Source organism: Aulonocara sp. 'chitande type north' Nkhata Bay, linkage group LG1 (genome assembly GCF_057382095.1).
Source record: "Aulonocara sp. 'chitande type north' Nkhata Bay isolate Kocher_YH1m ecotype deep benthic linkage group LG1, A_spYH_male_GT1.1, whole genome shotgun sequence".
Lineage (NCBI taxonomy): Eukaryota > Metazoa > Chordata > Actinopteri > Cichliformes > Cichlidae > Aulonocara > Aulonocara sp. 'chitande type north' Nkhata Bay.
Genome location: NC_141344.1, coordinates 24,146,267 through 24,166,934, shown reverse-complemented (window position 1 = coordinate 24,166,934; position 20,668 = coordinate 24,146,267). Strand labels below are relative to the sequence as shown.

Sequence of the window (20,668 nt, the reverse complement as noted above, 5' to 3'; positions counted from 1 at the left end):
TTAAATTCCAGAGTAACAACTTACCTGAAAATACTTCCCTGATCAGAATCCCAGCTTGAAGACTGACCTCTGATCATTCACTGTTGTTATTTCTTCCTGACTTCTTTTCATTAAAACTGTTTCGACTGTGTCCTGCATTTGAATCCTTTGGGTGAAAGCTTGACAACTGGCTCCATAAAAATTCCCAAAATAATGGCCGCTGTCCCCACAGGCTATCATCAGATGATAGCTGAGGATCCTAAAGTGCCATTCGTTTTGCTGCTGGTCTGCTGAAATTACTGCTAATAAGGACAGTAAGTAAAACCAAACATTGAGCTGGAAGCTGCTGACATACAGATTTAAGATAAGGTGAAATTCAACATTAGGTGATAGCTCTCTGTGGTTTCATTGCTACAATGAATTATACATCTTGATTCGTTCCATAAAACATTGATAAGAGAAGCTATCCACAGTTATTCAAAACACATCAACTGTTGAAGTTTCAGCAGGTAACCTACTGTAGCTTGGTGAAGTGCAACATCTGCACACTTGCAGGAATGTAATGACGTACCAACCAAGAGATTTTGAGTTGTTTGGATGTGTGGGGTTGGAAGTTTTCTCTTGGCTTTACGTTGTCAGAAACAGATGGAGCTGAAGAGTATGTTTACCCTGGACTCTCAGCTTTGATATGCAGATAGGAAGTTCACAGAGAATGAGTGATGCTCTCGTCTGCGCTGCGTTACAGGCCAGAGTAAACACAGTCCTTAATGGACAGAAGAGGGGCACAAACACTCAGACACACCTAAGAGATGTATCGATTCCTCATTTCCTATTCCATTTTACTCAAATTTAAAGGTCACAACTTCAGGCTGGAAGTCATCAGTGAGCAACCTACTGTCAAAGCCTGTAGCTCTGTGGCATGGTCAGGGTAAGTGGCAAAAGACAGAAAGCAACAAAAATAGAGACTAAGCAACTTCAGCTTGTTGCTCCTAAATTGCTTCATTTGCATTTTTACCATTAACTTTATTTAAAAAGAACTGTGCTGGATTAGGTGGAGTTTAATTAAAAAATGCAATGCATTTTTAAGAAAATTAAGAAGATTTTGCTGAAACCATAATATTTTCATTTCTCAGCTTCTGAGACTTATCACTTATCCTACTGGTGGGTTTCTGGTTTCGTCTGCATATCGACTCTGATTCACATGAAATCTGAAAAGACATCTCTATTAGCTTCACCCACAATTTACTGCCTCTTTATGAATATGCTGCTGTGACGAAAGGATGTGGAACAAATAGCATTAGCACTATGATGTTGCCTTATCTAGGTCATGATATAACCAGCCTATCTCTGAGTAATCCTCTTGTGGCTGACAACGAATGAAAGGAATAGAATAATAAGACACTCGATTGAGATGTCAGAACAGTCTGGCAGAATGCTATTGGGGTGGAAAGCAGCTTTTGATAAGCGCTGATGCCTTTGTTTAGGCAGCTGGGAGGGAAAGATGGACGTGTTAGTGCAGAGCTCTGCTTATATTTGGGAGGCTGGGGCTTTCCCTTTTCTCTCTCTCTCTCTCTCTCTCTCTCGCCCTCGCTCTCTCTCTCTCCCCCTCTCTCTCCCTCTTTTGCTCTTTCCCCATGCTGCCTCTCAGACAGCTTTGATCACAGTACCCTTTGAAGCAGTGTTCCAAAATGAAAACGAGGAGAAAGCAGAAGTCATCGCAAGTTCATGCCTAAACTTCCTGCAACTCCAAGCAAAGTGCACATCTTCATTACTGCATATGCTCTGACGGACCTATGGAAATTATTGATGGGGGGTTGGAGGGGTGATTGGTCATAAATCATTAATTATCATGCCATTATGCGTTGTTTCTACTCATCACCACTTTAAACCCTAACGGTAAGTTCGCTGACGCTCTCGCTGTTTCAGATTTCCACAGTAGACCATCCCTGATAGAAATAACCTGACGTTTCTGACCACAGCAACAACCGCAGCAAAGAAAAAAGCAACACTGGTTTCCTTCACTAGGGACCCTACAGTAGATGCGTGAGTCTAAGAGGAACACCCATTTTGGGAAATGCACTTGTTTTCCTTCAGACAATCTGATAATAAGATCAATATTCGTTTCATGTTCATGCATCCGCTGCAGAGATGGGAAAAGGCCCAGTCGAAGCAAAGACAACACACAGGAGGGTACTGCTTTTGGTAAATGCTCAGCCTGCCTCTTTCTTTTTGTTTGATTTATAGATGTAGTACTTACTCGATTAGCTGATCACAAAAAAACCTGATCAAATATTTTACTAATTGATTTTACTAATTGAAGTTAAATTTTGAAATATTCCACAGTTACAGCCCGCAAAAGTTATTAACAACTGAAATTTAATTAGTTATTTTATTAATCATTTAATTAATTTTTAAGATGTTGTTGTTATATGTTGAAGCTTTTTTTTATGCCAACGATGCTTTTGATTGCAGGATGTAACCACATATGAGTATTCAGTGACTGCATCATAGCCTTCATCTACAATCGCATTAATTAACCTTAATGTCACCATTGTTGTTGCTTAAGTATTATGTGCATGCAGCCGTGTATGCTAAAGCTGATGTTGCTGCTAAAGAAATCACAGGAAAAACACTTCATTAGTTACAGCTTGCTAGTCCATGGTTGCAGCTTTTTGCCTTCAGAACTAGTTCTTCACAGCACAGATTCAACAAGGTACTGGAAACAGTCCTCAGAGATCAGTGTCTATAGTAACATGATAGCATCACACAGTTGCTGCAGATTTGGCAGATACAAATCTCTCTTTGTACCATATCCCAAAGGTGCTCTATTAAATTTAGATCTGGTTGACTGTGGAGGCCAATGCATGTTACTGAGTCAACTCAATAACATGCATTTGTTATGTGTGACATGGCACATAATCCTTCTGGAGTCAGCTATCAGAAGATGGGTACACTGTGGTCATAAAGGGATGGACACTGTCCGATTGACTGTGGTGTTTAAACTATGCTCAGATGGGCAGGATACAAGACAGGATACATCCATGCGTTCATGGATCTATGATATTTGATGTATTTAGCTATCCAACTGTTGCAGCAGAAATCAAAACTCATGAGACCAGGTGTGGTTTCTCCAGTCTTCTACTGTCTAATTTTGGTACACCTGCATGAACTGTAGCCTCTGTTTCCTGTTCTTAGTTCATCAGAGTGGCACCTGGTGAGACCTTCTGCAGCTGGAGCCCATCTGCTTCAAGGTTCAACAAGTTGCTCTTCTGCTTACCTTGATTTTAACAAGTGGTCATTTGAGTTACTGCTGCACTCCTATCAGCTCAAAGCAGTCTGGCCATTATCCCTCAACATCCCAGCCTAAAGAACTGCTGCTCATTAGATATTTTCTCTTTTTGAAACCCTTTCCTGTAAACCCTCAAGACTGTTTGTGGAAAAATCCCAGCAGATCTGCAATTTCTGATGTACACAAATGCCCATCTGGAACCAGCAACCAGGTTCTAAGTTCCTTAAATCACCTTTCTTCTTCATTCTGGTGTTTGGTTTGAACTTCAGCAGGTCGCCTTGGCCATGTCTACATGCCTTAACGCACTGACTTGCTGCCAAGTGATTGGCTGATTAGATATTTGCATTAAGAAATAATTGAGTAGGTATACCTATTAAAGTGGCTGGTGAGTGCGTTTCATCACTATTCTTCTTTCACAGTTCTTTCATATCTCTGGATAGTTAATTTGATTTGTTAAATTTATAAACAGCATTTGTCAGTTTAGGTTTATTAGAGTGAGGATCAGACATTGTGATAAAACACGCTAACACAGACATCTTTTTCAACTGCCAAGTGGGTTGAGTACATTTGAGAGAAGCAACTACTGGCAGCCAGAGGGGATGAAAAAGGAGAGCAGAGATGGAGAACATATAAAAGGGACACCATGAGAGTACTGCTCCTAAGCTGGCGTCTCATCTGGAATCTCTCCTGACAGGCTTCTGTGTTGTTTAACTTGAGATGATTGAGAGCGAGCGAGAGAGAAAAGATAAATAAAAGGAAGATAAAAGAGAAGAAGATAAAAAGAAAAAAAAATTACACCCAAGGAGCAAATAAAGGCGATATTAGAGCCTATCCTACATATCAGCTGTACTCATGACTGCTGGAGTTCTCTCTGTAATGCTCTGAGTAACTACATCACCACAGGGTTACTACATGAATTTCACCCCAATCAGCTGTAAGTCTATAAAATATAGTAAGGAACACGGAGTGCTCTTCAATTGTAATCATGCACTGTGGCTCAATTTAGCTCCTGCCATAATTACAAGTAAGTCTGAGTCTTGTAATGAAAGGGAAGGTTGAAGAAAGGTTTAGCAAAAACTAGGTGTGAGCTAAATTAGCTGTGAAACTAACAAATGAAGGCAATTAGCCAGCTAGCCCTCCATCATTGTCTAATTGAGAGAGCAGGCCAAAGACCATCTGAAACAAGTAAACAGTTTCTTTAAGTCCTTTGTAATCTGTTCAGTGGATCACATTTAGGTTATTTTGATTGGACTAATTATTCTTCCCAGTTAAATTTACCCTTCATTCAAATTTGTGTTGTACAGTTATTTCATTTTTAACCTTAATTTATATTTTATTGCTTCTTAGTTAAATTTAACCTTTTTAATTTTTCATATTTATTTCCTATCTTATTCATAGCCTTTTCCTTTTTTGTTTTCTTTAGGTCACGAGCAGTTGTCCAAGCATTTCACTACATATCGTACTGTGTATGACTGTGTACGTGACAAATAAAATTTGAATTTGAATTTGAATTTGAAGCATCCTAACAAGAAGCTTCTGTACATTTTCAGGTATCAAAGGGCAAAAAATCAGACCTAAATACCAGAAATCCACAAACGGTTTCATTTTACAAGAAATTACTTTCCCATTTCAGCCACATAATTGACAGAGTCCAGAGAGGGATCTCATGAGAGCCAAAGTAATGATTCCGAAAACTCTGAAGTGATACACACAATCCCTTCCTATTTGCATTGTTTGTGATCACGTAGCAGAAAAGGATGGCAACGAAGGAAAGTGAGAGTGTGAGTTGAAATGGTGAAATAAAAGAAGAGAGAAAGAATGGGGAGTGAAGCGAAGAGTAAACAAAGTGGACAAGAGAGACGAGACGATGATGAGGGGGAGGCGGGGCTGAAAAGGGATGAAGAGAAATGGGGATGGAAAGGATCAGACAAGGATGCAGGATCTTAGAACGAGAGGAGGGAATATCAGTCCTGTAAAGTCAAACTCTTGCAGATGACTGGGAGGCCCTGGAGATCTGTGAGCATGACGCATCCTCTCCTCTCCTCTCCTCTCCTCTCCTCTCCTCTCCTCTTCTCTTCTCTTCTCTTTGCTTTTTTAGCACACTGTTAGCATACCATACTTCTCTAAAATGAGTGCAGACAGGAACACACACAAATTCCCAGAGGGTTCCCAGAGGAACCCACCCGAGGGATTAATAAAGTTCTATCTTATCTTATCTTATCTTATCTTATCTTAAATGCACACACACACTCAGAGATACATCTCGGGCTGCTTCTCACCTTGGCAGTAGCCGTCCATTTCCTCGTGGCCAATACTACAGACACAGCGGCCCAGTGGTACCAGCCAGTCTCCATCAGCACCACAGTACAATTTGGGCGTGTCCCTCTCTTCTGCGTTCTCCACACACGAACCTCTCACTTCCACCAAAGAGGATGAGTCCATTTGTGGCACTGTTTCAGGAAACGCGGCCAAGTTTCTTAAAGTTGAGGGGCACCGTTTGTAGAAGACCTTATGTGAAAGAGGAAAACACAGTGTTCAGGTTAAAGAAGTAATACTGAGTTTATGCCCAGTCTATGCGAGACTGAGTCATGCAACCCTGTTCACTGACCTTTACAGACACAAGAGCAATACAAGCTCCCACATCTTGGAAGGCCAGGTAGAATCCCTTCTGTGTGATGGGGCCCACTTCCCTGACCTCGGTGTTAAGTCGAAGGACACGATCTCCAAGATCGGTCTGTGTAAAGCTTTCATCCGCTGCTATGGTGTCCACCTTAAACCAAACACACGCTTTACTCACGTAAAGTCACACAATGACAGTTCTGTCACATGACAAGAATAAAAACATGACAACCTTAGCATAGTCAGTAGGCCGGAAGCGTGTGCTGTCGGGGAGCGGCCCGTCTGTCTGCAGGTAAAAGAGATTGAAGGTTTCCTTACAAGTACCAGAAACCCAAGGGATGGAGTTGCAGTCTCTCAGTGTAAAGCGCAGCTCCACATATACCTGAGGTAAAACATAGATTAAACAATTACGTCAGTATTATAACCATCAATAATTTCATACAAGTGTGTTTATGTTAAGCCCTTTATTTAACAAAACGAAGCCCATTTCACAAGCTCTCTTCAAATCACCGTAACTCCGTTTTTTCTTCTACAGACAAAATTTAAATGGTTTTGGGAAGAAGAGAGGACACACTTTAAGGGGATATTGTACAAGCAAAAATGCAAACATAATAGGACTCTATTAGCACATACGAAAAAAAAAAAATCTCCTTCCCCATAAGAAACACGAAGATTATTGCTTTATACTTCCAAATTGTGCTTCATTTGACTATTTTTATTACTCTCTAAGTATTTTTTAGATCAACATATCCACTAAAATCTTGCATAATTTTTAAGTTAATACTGATGCACAGCCATGCTAACAAACTTGTTTTTATGAGCGACACCGAGCAAGGTAAGAACAGTTCAGCATGTTTCTCCATTTGTTGTGCAGTAGCCGTGCCTCAAGGGTGGAGAAGCCGAGTGAGCGCAGGCCGCTGTGGTGGCTTGACAATGGTGTTAGTCTTGCCCATGGCAATGATTGGCTAATCATTACTCCTCCCCTGAAGCTCAGTGGACAGATCGTTCTTCTATCAAGAAGCCACTATTTCAAGTCACGATGCCAGACGGCTCAGTCCCCTCGAGCGAGCGAGTGCATTGATTTAACAGTCTGTATGCGGGCAATTCTCAGTCTACAAAAAGAGGTAAATGTGAAACTTGGTGCAGCAACATAGTTGTGTTTCCCACCAGCCAATGTGCACAGAAGGCATCTTACTATATCTTTGTTACAATAGACTCTGTGTTGACTGTAATAGAAATCGGTCCTAAGCAAAGTGTCAGGTTCTTATAGCTATTTGTCTGTATTTCCCGGTAGGTTATACAGAAGACTGAACTTCCTCCAGGGAGTGTGACTCTTTCTCAACCTGGGGGCAATGTCAAAACCACAAACAAAGATTTCTATTCAAGTGTTTGTCTTTGCACAAGTTTTGTGATGTAGTCCTGACCCTCTGTGCAGCTTGTCGCTGGATCCACCCAGACCGCAGCCAGTTGTTCTGGTTTGGCTCCATTACATGGCAAACCTGGAAGGTGTGTATAGGTCTGTTCTGTTCATCCATCTCTGTGATAGCATCCCACTGATTAAAACAAAAAAAAAGGATAAAGTTATTATGTGCAATGTGTCACGACACTTTAACTCTATCATTTGCAAAATAAAACTAGTATTTTTGTTAGAAAATTAATATTCTGGTGTATACATAAAACAAAGTATTCAAGCTACATTCATAAGACCTGTGTCTGTTCTGGGTAATCAAAAGAATCTCTTTAAACCTGTTTTATTCATACTCAAAGCCAAATAAAATCTTTCTTTCATATTTTTAGTACTTTTCCACCTTTATTATGACAGAAACAGAGGGGAGAGATGACAGGAAAGTGAGAGCAGAGGGAAGACATGCGGCAAATGTCCCAGGGCAGACTTGAACCCGCGCTGCTGCGTTAGCCTCATGTCGTATGGGTCGCTTGCTTAACCCGGTGAGCTAAAAGATACCCTAAAGCAAAACAATTTGTTTATACCACACACACAGTCAAAATAAAACACAAACACATTCATGACACAATCGTCTTTGGATTTTATCAGTCACACTGAGACATGACAGGACATTACAGACTCTAAATTTAACTGTAAAATCAAAGGCAACATGCAATTCATTTGATAAGGTCAGCATCAGGTCAAAGCCAGGACACAGGGCAGACTTTGCTGTCATCCTCCTCAAAGAGAGTGCCCTACACTTCCTTCTTGTGCACCATGCTGAGCTGAGGACATGTTTGAAAGATAAAAGGCTGACACTTGTTGGTGCCTTCAAAACTGAAACTGTCTTTAGCACCTCTGTGTTTCTGTATTTCGCTGCCTTGTTTTAAAGGACCTGTTATCTTCTCTGTATTTCCTGATAATGGTGGCCACAGAGCATCTGCTGAGATTGGATTGTAGTCTTTGTCCCGATTCCCTCGTTGTCATTCCACCAACTAGGACCTGGTCTGTCACAGCTACTTAAATTTCCTCTGAAATTACCGGCCTTCCTTTTTTCTTCATCCACCGCCTCACCTCCCCCACCTCTCAGATTTGTTTCCATCCATAGCTGGCATCCATAACTTTTAACTTTTATCAGGACTTACCATTGCCACTTGTGGTTACCATCACGCATCATACGTACAATACATCACTGTTAAATGTGTTTTACAGATGTTTTTTGGGGGGGAAATGAGTCAATGACTTGTTAACTATAAATTGTTTAAGGCTTTGAGTGATTTAATAAATTGGTTAAGGACACTGAGCATTTGGTTTTGAAAAGGGGATTTAGTGTTTTACAAAATCAGAAAAACTGTAAACCATCAGTAATTTGTGGATTAGTGAGGATTAGCTGATATGGATATGGGTATGGACTATATTGGTATAGCAACATATTAGCATCAAATGTGCTAAAATGGAGATTATATTAGGATATTATAATAAACACACTCATGAATGATCTAGTTTCTGAGCTGCTTTGTATAATGTATATAAGCCTTCGTTGCTTGTAGTGAAACTTAATCTGTATAGAAACATGACATTTGAGAGACACAAATTCTCTCACCAATGTTTTCAAGCTGTTGCATCAGCCAGGCTCTCATTTGTCTGCTCCGCTTTAACGGTGTGATGATCAGAGCTTCAAAAGCCCTAACATTTATTGACAGATCCTCTTTCTCACAACTCCTGTGGCATTACATGGGCAGCTGTGATTGTGCCAGATGCACAGCTGGACATGTAGTTATAACTCAAGAACATGAGACACACTGAAGACATGCCAGTGCTTTGACTTGAGTCTGAAACTTACAGCATGTAAATCATTATTTCTATTGTATGAATGGTGATAAGACATTCTGTAAATGACTTTGCTAAAAGAAAATAATTTATTTTCTGTGACTAAAAGTCAAAAGGTCAAATTGTCATGATCCTGGGTCTGCGACCATGACAGTAATTTGTGTTTTCCTGAGACTATTAGTGATTATTAGTGGACTGAGGTTTAAGATATGTATTTCCTTATGCTTCTGAGTTTGCTTAGTTCTCTGCTCCTTGTTCAGTTGAGTCAGTTCCCTTTCATATCTAGTCTGTCTCTGTCTTGTCCCTATGTTTCCGTGTCTCTTTCGCTGTCTCTTGCTCTCTCTTGCCTCCGTCATATCACTGTGAATCAGTGTTAGTGATTTCCTGTTTTATTGTGATAGTCACTTATCCGGTGTGCATCGTGTTCAGTTTTTCTTCCCTTGTGTCATTAGTCAGACTTGGATCATCTGTGTTCCCTGGTGTGTTTAATCTCCCTGACTTCCTTGTGTGTATTTAAGTCCTCAGTTTCCTTAATTCTTTGTCCCCGTTGTTGTCGTCTTATCCCCTCTGATTGTGTGAGCCGTCTGTTTGGAGTTTTCCCTGTCACCCGATTTAGCATTCCTGACTTCCTGCTTTACAGTAAATTGCTTTATGACCTGTAAACTAAGCAATAAAGCTGCTCTTTAGTTCAGACCTGCTTCTGAATGTTGGATTACTGAACTTAGAAAAGATCAAGCGGGTGCAGAGTCTGCATTGCTTACAGAGATGGGTGGTGTTTGTTCCTGTTCCTCTTTCCTAAATTCCTCACATACAATGTCTTAAATAATCAAGCCCCACCTTATCTTAACGACCTCATAGCACTGTATCACCCCAAAGATGCAGTTGGCTCTCAGACTGCTGGTTTACTTGTGGTTCCTAGAAGTTTTAAAAGTAGAATGGGAGGCAGAGTCTTCAGCTTTCACGCCCCCTTTTCTGTGGAACCAGTTTCTAGTTTCTAGATCTAGCTTCTAGATTCAGGAGACAAACACCTTCTTTACTGTTAAGATTAGACTTAAAACTTTCCTTTTTGATTAAGCATATAGTTAGGACTGATCAGGTACCCCAAATCCTCCCTTAGTTATGTTGCAATAGGACTAGGCTGCTGGGAACTTCCTATGATGCTTCTTCACTTGGGTTTTTCAGTCTTCACATGCGTATATAGCACATGCTTCCATCCCCCCCCCCCTCTCTCTCCCTTCACCCCAAACCGCTCAGCCTTTCCCTGAGCCTAGTTCTGCTGAAGGTCTTTTCCTGTTAAATTTTTTTCCCCTTCCCACTGTCGCCAATTGCTTGCTCATGGGAGGTTATTTGATTGTTGGGGCTTTCTCTGTATTATTGTAGGGTCTCTACCTCAAAATACCAAGCGCCTTGATGTCACTGCAGTGTTACAGAAACCAAACTTAATAGCATTTTCATCAATTCAATCAGTTGTAAATTTTCATAACTAAATTTATCTGAGATTCTCTCAAAAGTATAGCTAATAATATAATGTGTAACTGTGTAACAGAAGTACCGTAATGTAGCTACTTCTTATAGTCTAGATCAGGGGTCGGCAACCTGCGGCTCCGGAGCCGCATGCGGCTCTTTTGTCCTTATACTGCGGCTCCGGGTGGTTTGGGAAAAAAATTAGAAGTATTTAGCTGAAGTGTATTTTATTTGTGTTTAGTTCTTTTTTTAACTTGTAGTTCTAAATTGGAAGATTATTGTGATTTTGAAATATAAAAATAAAATTATACCTTATTATTTTTTCATCGCTCAAAATAAGCGTCACACTCGCGGAAGCCGGTGTACCCGCCGAAACACCGTGCATTTATCGAGACTTTCGAACCCAGGTAGGCCAGTTATGGATCTTTGGATCCACATTATGTCAGCAGCTGTTCTCCACCATGAACTATGTTAAAAACAAACACCGCTCACGCCTCACAGACGACAGCTTACAGTTCTGCGTAAAGATGAAAGTGACTTCGTACAGCCCCGATTTGCAGACGCTGTGCACAGAGGTTCAGGACCAGAAGTCCCATTGTAAACATACCACGGCAGACTCGACGATGTTTGCATGAACATGCTTTATAGCATCTCTTTATTGACCACTTTTCACACACGGTTGCTGTACGCATACAGCCGGCTGTAGCTTTGCAGCTCACAGCCCGACACATACCAACACCAGCATAAATGGCACAGACGTTAAGGCGGCGAGGCGTGATTGCGGGTGCCGCTAAGGGTGGCGGTTCACAACAGTTTTTGTTTGCTGGATCATTTTAGTTCAGCTGGGTGTCTTTCCTTTTGTTATATTTCTTTAAGAGTTCAAAATGTGTTAATTACATAAATAAAATGTAATTTTCTCTGTAGCACTTCATGGATTTCATAAGCAACACAGCTTAGTTGCTCTGTGGATTCTTTTAAAAAGCAGTTAAAAACTTTTCTTTTCAAACAAGCCTTTTGTTGATCTACATATTTTATATTCTTTACATTATTTACATTTGATCTTTTACATTGTGTATAATATCTATTGATTGTATTGTTTATTTTAATATTTGTGTACAACGCTTTGTGACTGCCTGTCTGTGAAAAGCACTTAATAAATAAACTTTACTTACTTACTTTAGTTGTTCACACAAAGAATAAAAGTAAAAAAAACAATATATACAGTGTTATCTTCATTTTAGATTTCAAAAAGTATTTGCGGCTCCCAGTGTTTTCTTTTGCGTGGAAACCGGGTCCAAGTGGCTCTTTGGGTGTAAAAGGTTGCAGACCCCTGGTCCAGATATTTTGCAAGCAAATGGAAAATAGGTGCAGTTATTTGGAATAGTTTTCCAGGCTTCTTGAAGGACATTCAACGCTCTTTATTTGGATTTTGCCCTTTGTTCTGTTTTCCTTCAATGATGTTGAGGTCTGGGCTCTCAGGAGCATAGTCCTCAGTTTCTTTTGCTGCTTTGGCAGTTTGTTTTGATTGTCTGTCATTGGCAGACAAACCTTTTTCTAGACGGTGAATCAAAATCTGATGGTACATTTCCTCATTCATAATTCCATCATTTTTGACAACATCCCCAAAACCACTGGCACATTGTACACATTCAGTGTTGTAGCCCTCTCCCGAACTCCCCCATACAAACATCAGAACCCTAAGAACCCAGGAACATTTTGCACTGCACTGCGTTTCAGATCTGCACTGTTGAACATTATCTCTGTCTTCTTTCTGTCTCTATCTTTTACACTTGTCTGTTTCATAAAATGTATTCATGGCACAGACAAAAACCAATACAAAGGTGAAGCGTTTGACAAGCCTCATCTTAGCACTGTATTAAAGACTTTCTGTTAACAATACCTTACTGTGGGTCCTATCAGAAGGGAGACAAAAACAAGCGGCTTTATGCATGCCTTATGGAATAGTGGGGACTTTACTGTATCTCCTAGATAAGAGAAAATGCATATATATGCGAGAGTTGAAGAATTCTACAAAATAGGGCATTTCATGTTGGCCAGATACAATGGTTCTGGATTGGAAATAGAGGCTTTGCAGAAATCCCTGAATTTGGACAGCACTTCTACACAGATTTCGACTGCAAGGGAGTCACTATCCAATAAGCCTCACTCTGGAAGCCTCCTCTGCCACTTCTTCAAAGGGTGGCGGGGCTGAAGCTTCCTCCATGATTGCACACTATTATTTCCAGGTCACAGACCAGAGCGTGGAGATCGTGAGAAAGCCCAAGTGTCTACACTGAAAACACTCTGTGGCTGGTTATTGATTTCACACTTCGCCATTATGTAAAACTGTATCTGTGACATCCACAAAATGGGGTGTTCAAAAAGAAAAAAGAAGTAATATGCAGTGCTCCTGTGTTGAGAATTTGATATGCATACATTTTAAAACACACTCACACATATCCACACACACAGGCAAGTCACAGATTAAGTGTTCTCAAATATAAATAATTAAACAACACTTTAACCTTGACTGGAGTGTGCAGAAGCAATTAATCTTCTATTAATTAAGCCATCTGTTCTAGGATGCCCTCTGGACCCAGTGGAGGTGGTGAGTGACAGGAGAATGGCGGCTAAGCTGTCATCCCTGTTGGACAACGTCTCCCACCCCATGCAGCAGACTGTGACAGCACTGAGCAGCTCCTTCAGTGGGAGACTGCGGCACCCACGGTGTGGGACGGAGAGATTTCGCAGGTCTTTCCTCCCCACTGCTGTCAGACTCCACAACAAAGTTTGATTGATTGATTGATTGAATCTTTATTTTGAACATGTTGAAAAAGTATAAAAAAAAAATAGAATTAAAAGAGACAAATGAACAAAGCAAACAAAAGGAAAACGAGCAACCACAACTCCAAATAACGTCCATGTTCAAAAAGGAGCAGGAAGAAGCATAAGCTTATTTAATCCCACCCCTTTTCCACTATCTAGTATCAATAGACTACAGAAATACCTCCTTGCAATTACATTATATGTTATGTGTAATTTTTTTTTTTTTTTTTTAATATATACACATATATGTTTCTATCTATCCATACATACGTATATACACACATACACACATACGCACATATACACATTTTCAATAACCCCATTAACACCTCAAGGATACACAGCCTACAATTATATATATATATCCATACCAACAAACCCGTGCATGCGCACACACATGAAAATATTAGACAAGAACACCCTATCAAATCTCTACCTTTTCCCTGTACCCTGTAAAAACCATATCCTTAAACCGCTTTTTAAACTGCGCCATGCTTGGACATTGCTTCATATCTTTACTTAGTCTGTTCCACAGCTTCACTCCACACACAGAGATGCAAAAACTTTTTAATGTTGTACGGATACGAGGATGTTTTAAATTTAATTCCCCCCTCAAATTGTATCCCCGTTCCCTTTTAGAAAACATTTTTAGAATATTGTCAGGAAGCAGGTTATTTATTGCTTTATATATAATTTGTGCTGTGAGAAAATGAACCAGATCTGTGAATTTTAGAATTTTTGATTTTAAGAATAGTGGATTTGTATGATCTCTGTAACCAGTTTTATGGATTATCCTTATGGCCCTTTTTTGTAATATAAAGATTGATGATAGCGAACATTTGTAAGTATTGCCCCAAACCTCTGCACAGTAATTCAAATACGGTGCAATCAGGGAACAATAGAGAATGTGGAGTGATTTGTGGTCCAGAATGTGTTTTACTTTACTCAAGATTGAGACACTTCTTGAAATTTTGTTATGTATATGATTTATATGAGACTTCCAGTTTAATTTATCATCTATAATCACACCAAGAAACTTATGTTCAAGTACTCTTTCAATTTCCACACCATCTACATGAATCTGCACTTGTGCATTTCTAAGGGAATTCCCAAATAAGATAATTTTAGTTTTACTTAGATTTAGCGATAGTTTGTTCCTGTTAAACCATTTTTTAATTTTGCACATTTCTGAAGTAATTGTATCCAGCAGCTCCTTTAGATTCCCCCCAGAACAAAAAATATTTGTGTCATCTGCAAATAATACTAATTTTAATATATCAGATGCCTTACAAATATCATTTATATAAATAATAAATAATTTTGGACCCAGTACAGAGCCTTGTGGAACACCACAAGCAATGTCCAAGCATGATGAGAAATGGACACCCAGCTTCACAAATTGTTTCCGGTCACTTAAATAATTTTTCACCCATTGCAGTACAACCCCCCTAATCCCATACCGTTCCAGTTTATTAATTAATATGTCATGATTGATTGTGTCGAATGCTTTCTTGAGATCCAGAAATACTCCAGCTGCATACTGTTTCTGATCTATAGCATTCGTAATCTCCTCAATTGATTCGATTAATGCCAGAGATGTTGATCTTTTTGATCTGAATCCATATTGACTGTCAGAGAGTAATTTATATTTATCTAAGAATTTGTCTAATCGTTTATTAAACAGGTTTTCTAGGATTTTGGAGAATTGTGGTAGTAAAGAAACAGGCCTGTAATTTGTGAAGTGGCGTCTATCCCCGGTTTTATACAGCGGCACAACTTTAGCTATTTTCATTTTGTTTGGCACTTTTCCCGTCTGAAATGATAAGTTGCAAATATATGTTAGAGGTCCTACAATTCCTTCAATGACCTTCTTGACGATTTTCATGTCAATATCATTACAATCAGTAGATGTTTTATATTTACACATGTGTACAATGTCAATTATTTCTTTTTCCTCCACTGATGTGAGGAACATTGAGTTAGGGTTCCTATCAATCAGGTTTTCACTACAGTCTGCTGATGGCAGTGACTCAGGAATTTGTTCTGCCAGTTTTGGTCCAATATTTACAAAATAATGATTAAAGCTGTTGACCTTATCAGCAGTGTTTTCCATAATATTGCCATTATCGATAAAGTATTGTGGATAACTTTGTTGTCCAGAATTATTTTTAATGATACCGTTTAAAACATCCCATATTCCTTTCATATTATGTTTATTGTTGTTCAATATTTTACTATAATACTCCTTTCTACATACACGTATAATATTGGTCAACTTATTTTTGTATTTTTTATATTTATTTTCAGCATCTTTTGTTCTTTGTTTTAGGTATTCCCTATAGAGTGTATTTTTCTTTTTACATGCATTTTGTAAACCCTTAGTGAGCCATGGTCTATCTGAATATTTGTGCTTTCTGTTGTATTTTATTGTTGGACAGTTTTTATCGTACAACTCCATGAATATTCTTAAAAATATGCCATATGCAATATCAATATCAGCTTCTTTGTACACATTGTCCCAGTCCTGATTTAATAGATCGTTCTTAAATGCAGTCATCGTTTCTTCCGTCCTTACACGTCTGTATCTCAGTTGTTCTTCATGCTGATTTTTCTTATAATTAGTGTCATAAACTGCAAAAACTGGTAGGTGATCACTGATGTCATTAATTAATAATCCGCTCACAATGTTGTTTTCCATATTGTTAGTGAAAATATTGTCAAGTAAGGTGGCACAATGTGGTGTAATTCTGCTAGGCCTGGTTATTTTAGGATGTAAACTCAAACTGTGCATAGTGTTTAGGAATTCGTCGCTCATTTTATGCTTTTTTGGATTCAACAGGTCAATATTAAAATCACCACAGATAAACATAACTTTTTGATTTGTTTTAGAGAATATTTCCTCTATGAAGTCATTAAATACTTGAATACTAGAGCCAGGTGTTCTATATATACAGCTAATTATTACATTTTTTTCTTTTTCCTTATAAATTTCAATTGTTATACATTCTAGTAAATTATCAATTACAGTTGTCATACTTTCTACCACCTTGTAGTTTAGGTTTTTATCCACATACACAGCTACTCCCCCTCCACTCTTGTTCCTTCTATTTACAAAATTCACGTGACGACCGGCTAGCTAGTTGATGCTAGCGTCCTTCCTCTCACTCACCGCTGAATGCCAATCTACCCTGATCTTCTTGTTAACACTGAGATCGCAGATACACGCAGAGGAAATTAGTTTCTCTCATTAAGTACGGAGGAGACAAGATCCCTTATTCACCCTACTGAATCAGGGCTCTGCCCACCGGAGATGCCAGCAAGTGCACTGTCACTGAATGTTGTCCAGTGGCCAGGTAGGACTCACTTCCTTGGTTGCTTATACACTTGTAATTTTATAAGGGGACTCTGAGGTAATATTAAGATGTTTAATGATGCACAGACATACCCTGTTTGTTACGTTTGCATGAATATGACCTAAAAAATAAAAAATAAATGTATTTACTCAGGAAAAATCCAAAATTCACACATTTCCAGTAATGCTTCGACTGCATCCAGTTGCAAGGCCTCTGCAGGACTTATGCCACATGCCACTGAATCAGTCACTTAAAAGATTTTGAGCAGACGTAAAGACAAAGTCGGGGAAGTTTCTTCACCATACACGGTGCTCTGTATATCCTCATTACATTGCCCTCCTTACAAAGCTTAAAACAGAAACTGAGTATCTTATTACAAGAAGCAGACTTTCTGGTTTGCATAAGATCAGCATTAAGTAATTGGAGTTCCATTATGCATACAAACGAGAGAAAATGGTGATTTGTCACTCCGTGTGCCTCAGTGTTCTAAAATGCACCCTTGGGATGTGGCATGGTTCAGTGCAGGGAAAACAAAAATGCAAACCCTGAGTTTGAAAGATGAGCTGCAACCCACGCTCTCCGAGGCAATCAGATATGCACCTACTAATCGCTCTGCCTATTAGTCCAAAGCTTAGCAGACTGTGGAATGCAGAAAGTAGGTTTTGTGTACAAAGTGTAGATCTAATTAATGTACCGAACTCATAGTAATGCTGCAGTGTGAGGGAGCAATACAACAATTGCCTCATAAAAATGCTCGCTGCTGGCTTAGTAGTGAGGCGGACCATACAATGAAATACTGATACTTAGTTTGGGGCTACGGCATTTGATTTCATTAAAAATGCTCTCGCTTAATATGAAATACAACTGAAATCACATTTATTGTCATCACATCGAGCTTGATGCTAAAAGACCTGCAACTATTACACATGTGGCTGACTTTTAGTCCTCCAGATACACCTTCTCCAACTCCAGCACCTTCAATCTGCATACAGATAGTTATCAGAAGGACAGAGGAGGATGGAAAACACCATGTAATACTTCATCACTATTTATAGCAAGAATCGCAGTACCTGTTCAGGCTTGAGACAGACAGGCGCATAGCACCTGCTCAGTTTACATGAATTTAGTATGGTGGCCATATCAATGTATTCAAGAGTTTTGGGGTTGTGGTTGATGTACCTTTAGAAATAGTTCTGCTCAATTACATCCATAGGAATTAATAATGTTTATCGGGACTGTGCAGCTGAACAGCTCATAATGTTTTAAAATGTTCTTGCTACCAATTCTCTTAAAATTAACAAATATAAAAATATGCAGTGCTGTGAAAAAGATTTAGACAAAGATTACCTGAGTGATTCACAATATCATCACATAAAGATCCAGTTTTTAAATGATGATATGTTTTTTTAAAGAGAAAACAAGCAGTTCAACTTGGATGTTGTCGGTGCAGGTGTTTGAACGCAACATTTTATTGATGATACTTTATCTGAATGAGGACACCTCAGTGAGGACAGCCGTGCAGGTCAGTTTAGCTGCACAGTTTGTGCATGTACACGGATCAGCCACAATAAAACCAAAGGCATGTGAAGTGAATAGCCAAGAAACCCTGGGTAATAGCATTCATGTTGATGTTACCTTAACTTGTACAACCTAAAAATTACTGCAAACTCAGCATACTACCCATTTCCATGTTACTCACCGACGGTTTTGGCCTGCCCAGCAGGATGGTATTCAGGACTGGCTCAAGGAACATCAGTAAGTGAGAATGCTATCCAGCCTCCAAACTCCCCATATCTGAGCAATGGAGTCTCCACCCCACCATCCAAAATGCCCACAGGATGTGCTGCTGTTAAACGGAGTCTCAGGCACCTACTAGCACCACCCCAGGGGTTCCAACTGCTGGGAGCTGTTTTTGTGAGAGCTTCTGTGCACAACATGAATCAGTGGGTGAGGCTGGGGCTTGGTGTATATCCCAATATATCCTTTCCAAAGCCTGTCCGGACGATGCCTGACGAACTATTCCTATTTTTTCGGTTAAGTAGTGTTCGCTTCCTGCTTTGACACACCAATGATGCATTACGACACACTTTAGCTCTCGCTGCAACTGCTTGAGAAGTAGTTGAAAAACAATTTGATTTTGCAGCGATGTTCAGAATGGAAAACTTGCTACGTTGGGTTTTTTCTTTCTTTCTTTCTTTTTTTTGCTTCCAGCAGTTTATGTACTGAGCTCTTGACAGAAATTTGACAGCTTGCTTCAGATGGAACTTTTGCCTTGCAGATACAAACATCATCTTTCAAATCAGCTGATGGTTGGACAAAGACCAGGCTTACATGCATGAGAAAAAAGTTTTCTTTTTTACAAATGGTGGAGTGAACCTCACCTTTGGCAGCATATTTTTTTTAGAGCCAACTAAGTCGTTAAGCACTTAATTAAGCTGGAAAATTAAACATTCGTTGCAGATTTATTTCTATTTAATGTCCTCAATTAGAAGTAGATCTGGACCTTTCCTTGCCAACATATGGCTTATGTAATTATTTAAGTCAGTGATGGCAAACTTTGTGAGAAAACAGAGTGTACAAAGTCATAAAAGCAGTGGAACAAGAAGTTAATGCTGACAAAACCTCTTGAATCACTGGAGAAACGAACAACAAACAAGGAAGTTTTACCACTTCCTTGGGTAAAACTGTTCCAGCTTCTCATTAATACAAGTATCTAATCAGTGAACCAAATAGCAGCAACTCAGTGTCTGAGGTTTAAATCAAACATCAGGGTGAGGAAGAAATGTGATTTAAGTGACTTTGAACATGGTTGTTGGTGCCAGATGGACTGGTTTGAGTAATGGTTGACCTACTGGTGGCAGGTCTTTGCTTCGACCTGTAACGGTAACTCAGATAACCAAATGTTACAACCAAGGTATGCAGAAAAGCATCTCTGAATGAACAACATGTCAAATCTTAAAGCAGATTTGCTACAGCAGTACACAGAAACCTGACACTGCAATTCATATGGGCAGTTCACAAACTTAGACAACAGAAGATTGGTCTGATAGGTATTGATTTCTGCTGCAACATTTGGAAGGTAAGGTTAGAATTTAGCATAAACAATATGCAAGAAGAGATCTATCTTGCCTTATATCAACAGTTCAGACTGTTGTTGGGGTAATGGTGTGCGGGATATTTTCTTGGCACACTTTGAACCCCTCAGTACCAACTGACAACCGTCTCTTCATGATCATCAGCTACAGTGTGTCCATCTTCTGATGTCTGCTTCCATATCACAAAGTTCAAATCACCTCAAAATGGTTTCTCGAACATGACAATGAGCTCACTGTACTCAAATAGCCTCTGCTGTCCTAGGATATATACCTAAAGCCCTCTTCTGCACACAATTTGATGGTACATGCTGAAAATGATTCAACATCAATTATTGACTCACTTCGGGCCATTTTATTGCCAAAACAAAAAATGTATATTTCAGACACCCCTTCTCCAAGATATTTTTAGTTACCTAGAGGCAATGTTGTGCAACAATAGTAAAAAACAAAACAAAACATAATAATAGAGAAAATAATTAACTCATGTATCATAACTCAACTATGCAAGAGCAATAAAAACATCAGAAAAACTTCCAAACATCTCAAAAGATTATGAAACAAAGATCTGAAAAACATTTGAAACATATTTACATATCTGTAAATATCTACACAGAGGTGCACATTACACTTTGTACGCATCACTTTGGTGTATCTGTGCACCCAGGTACCCTACATCTTCCCTTGTTTGACTCCATTTTACTCATATAGTGCAAAATCACAACCTTTATTGCCTCAAGGTGCTTTATATTGTGAGGTAAAGACCCTAAAA

The 20,668-nt window shown here is 39.3% G+C and overlaps 1 protein-coding gene across 4 annotated transcripts in view; it reads right to left on the bottom strand.

The window, feature by feature from the left end:
• Positions 1-20,668, bottom strand: part of LOC147339128 (ephrin type-A receptor 6-like) — an 81,108-nt gene that overhangs the window by 36,138 nt on the left and 24,302 nt on the right. For all 4 annotated transcript variants that reach the window (XM_086289560.1, XM_086289577.1, XM_086289568.1 and 1 more), the window contains 4 exons: positions 7,312-7,440; positions 6,120-6,269; positions 5,877-6,038; positions 5,548-5,776 (listed from right to left, as the gene is read on the bottom strand). In XM_086289560.1, coding sequence (XP_086145686.1) covers positions 5,548-5,776; positions 5,877-6,038; positions 6,120-6,269; positions 7,312-7,440 — 670 coding nt within the window. The remainder of the gene's footprint in view (positions 1-5,547; positions 5,777-5,876; positions 6,039-6,119; positions 6,270-7,311; positions 7,441-20,668) is intronic.